We start from the raw sequence: 2,508 nt of genomic DNA on the forward strand, positions 1-2,508 counted from the left end.
TATTCAAACGCCATAACCAGATGCAGTACCGCTTACATTTTTTAACAGAAATTTCTGAGGCTCTGAAAGAACTTTTCTGTGAACTAAACCACTTCTGTGGACATGCTGAATCGCTTGGTTTACATCCTCATATACATAAGGAGCATCAAACTCCAGCTTGGCATCTACGAAGTGCTGAACAATATCTGCAATGAGGCATGCCTGAAATGAGCGTGTTTTTATTGTCAGAAACAGTTATTAAGCTGTGCATAGTATATGAAGCTATAACTGAGTGCAGGATAACTCTCAGTGTTTTATAAACGACCTAGGGCAGATCACTGTGGAATATATCTCTGCAAGGGAGGTGAGCACTCAGAATGACATGCACAATTTTCCCAACGAGAATTATCAGACACATCCAAAAATGTGTATGAATATCCTACAGATAAAACATCCATCATCTATACATCAAGCATTAACTACATGGGAGATATTGTGTGTGCGCACTACTTAGTCCAGATATGTGCACTGACCAGTGATGGTGCTTTGCTAGTTGAAAAGTATATCATGTGTGCACGCTACTTAACTCAAGCTATGTGTAACAACTACTGATAGTGCTTTACTACTTCAAAAAAAATGATATAAAAAGAAGTGAACAAAATGAATATGAGAGCAGGCTTGGATCAATTCAAAATTACCTCGCTAAAACAGAAAACATCCATCAGCCCAACAAGCTGACGAGCTTGATCTCTTCCGATATGTCTTGTGCCGTAGAGTTCTTTTATCTCAGTTGAACTTAGCTGGTCAACAAACACCCAGGTAAGATTTTCCAACACCAGGACGAACATATATCACCAACAGACAATGTTCATTTGTCTGCATTTAACTTCAAAATCAGTAAAATGAATAGTGGTGGAGAATCCTATTCTTAATGTTCTAGCAGCACCATTAAAGGTCCACTAGACCCAATGTCCAAGCTTGAATTCAACAGTCAAACCAGCGCAAGGCAACCAATCACATATGGAATGGTCACATTAGTGAGAACCTACATTTTACATGTGAATACTCATAGAAAGTTTAGTGAACTCCTAACCTTTCGTCTTCCAAAGAAGCAGCCATCGGGTTCAATAGAACCGAAGAAATCAAGCTTCAGAAGGCACCCTTTTAGTTTGTCATAGTAAAGGCCCCTGACAGGAAAGCTACTGTCGTAGTCGTACTGCAAGCAGCTCTCTGGATACTTCAACTGCAGAGAATCACCACCCACATACCCCCAATTCAGCAATCAAGTAATGCAACAAAAGGACCATAAAGAACCAGGAACAGCCAAACCTCATTGACCAGGTGCTTCTTGGCGAGATCATAGATCAAGCACTGCAGGTGGTCGGAGTAGTGCGACAGCGTGTAATCGTAGTCGAAGCCATAGACTTGCAGGTCGTCCAGTTTGACGTTCTTGTTCACATAAATGCCTGGAACCCCGCGAACCCAGCCAGCAAAATCAGTAACCATTTCAAGGCACACGGTGGTCGGGAGGAGCGAACGCCCAGACCTTGCGGGTTCATCTTGGGCATGTCCTTGATGGCGTCCGGGATGCTGAGGTAGTTGCGCTTGGCGTCCTCGAACTCGCGGCGGATGCGCTCGATCTCGTCCTCGCCGGCGCCCGACCCCAACGTCGAGGAGAGCGTGCTCAGGCCTCGGAGACCTGGAACAAGAAGAAGAGAACACCCGGTCACCGGGTTGTAAGGCCCCATCCTGCGGAGCGGCATTACGTCGAACGGGCTGAAGGCAAGAGCGCGGTGACGGGCAGGCTGACCTCGCCGGCACCGCGGCACCGTCCCGGAAAGCGCCGAAAAGAGGCGGCATGAGGCGAGGAGGCGGAGACGCGCGGCCGGCGCCATCTCGGTCGGTCGGCCGGTCGATCGACGGCGAGGGGAGAGGAGGGGAGGAGACAGCGAGCCAATAAGGCGGGCGGGAGAAGGCTGGTTTTCCTGGGGGCGGTGAAAAGTGACGCGGTGCGGTGCCGCCACTGACATGCGGGACCAGGTGCACGGAGCGAGTTGGCTCGTGTCGGCCACGTGGGCACGGGGCTTTTCTCGGTGCTGTGCAAAGCCCAAACCGCCCCACACTTTCCGACGCCAAAGGCCCGTGACCGTGAAAGCTAAAAGAACGGAAAGTAGCCACTACTCGGGTGTACTACACCAGAAAATTAAAAAACGTGGGCATGTGGACACTTTGAGCATTGTTTTTGTTTTTTTAGCGAGAGCTCCTCGAATGTTGGCTGAATTTTTGCAATATGCTCGAACATTTGATATAGTTTGATGCACTCAAAAATACGACTAAAATGATCTCTGGAGATAGCACCCACTGCTCCAAACATATCACCTCACCCGACTCTTGCGTCCACGTTGAACTTGAAGAAACTCGACGGTGATGCTGACCAATGTGATGGCCGGCCCGCAGTTGCATTCGAAATAACTCTATTGGGTGTAATCACTTGCAACTCTCACAAGTATGGTGTAATTAAACCATGGT

General features: G+C 48.0%; 1 protein-coding gene across 1 annotated transcript in view; it reads right to left on the reverse strand.

Annotated features, from left to right (window-relative positions):
- Window positions 1-1,973, reverse strand: part of LOC119309605 (5'-nucleotidase domain-containing protein DDB_G0275467-like) — a 6,214-nt gene extending 4,241 nt beyond the window's left edge. The window contains exons 1-6 of the mRNA XM_037585579.1: window positions 1,790-1,973; window positions 1,526-1,678; window positions 1,309-1,445; window positions 1,073-1,222; window positions 678-779; window positions 37-201 (exon numbers count right to left, since the gene is read on the reverse strand). Of these exons, the coding sequence (XP_037441476.1) occupies window positions 37-201; window positions 678-779; window positions 1,073-1,222; window positions 1,309-1,445; window positions 1,526-1,678; window positions 1,790-1,874 (792 nt within the window). The 5' untranslated portion in view covers window positions 1,875-1,973. The remainder of the gene's footprint in view (window positions 1-36; window positions 202-677; window positions 780-1,072; window positions 1,223-1,308; window positions 1,446-1,525; window positions 1,679-1,789) is intronic.
- Window positions 1,974-2,508: the final 535 nt, after the last annotated feature.

Source organism: Triticum dicoccoides, chromosome 5B (assembly GCF_002162155.2).
Source record: "Triticum dicoccoides isolate Atlit2015 ecotype Zavitan chromosome 5B, WEW_v2.0, whole genome shotgun sequence".
Lineage (NCBI taxonomy): Eukaryota > Viridiplantae > Streptophyta > Magnoliopsida > Poales > Poaceae > Triticum > Triticum dicoccoides.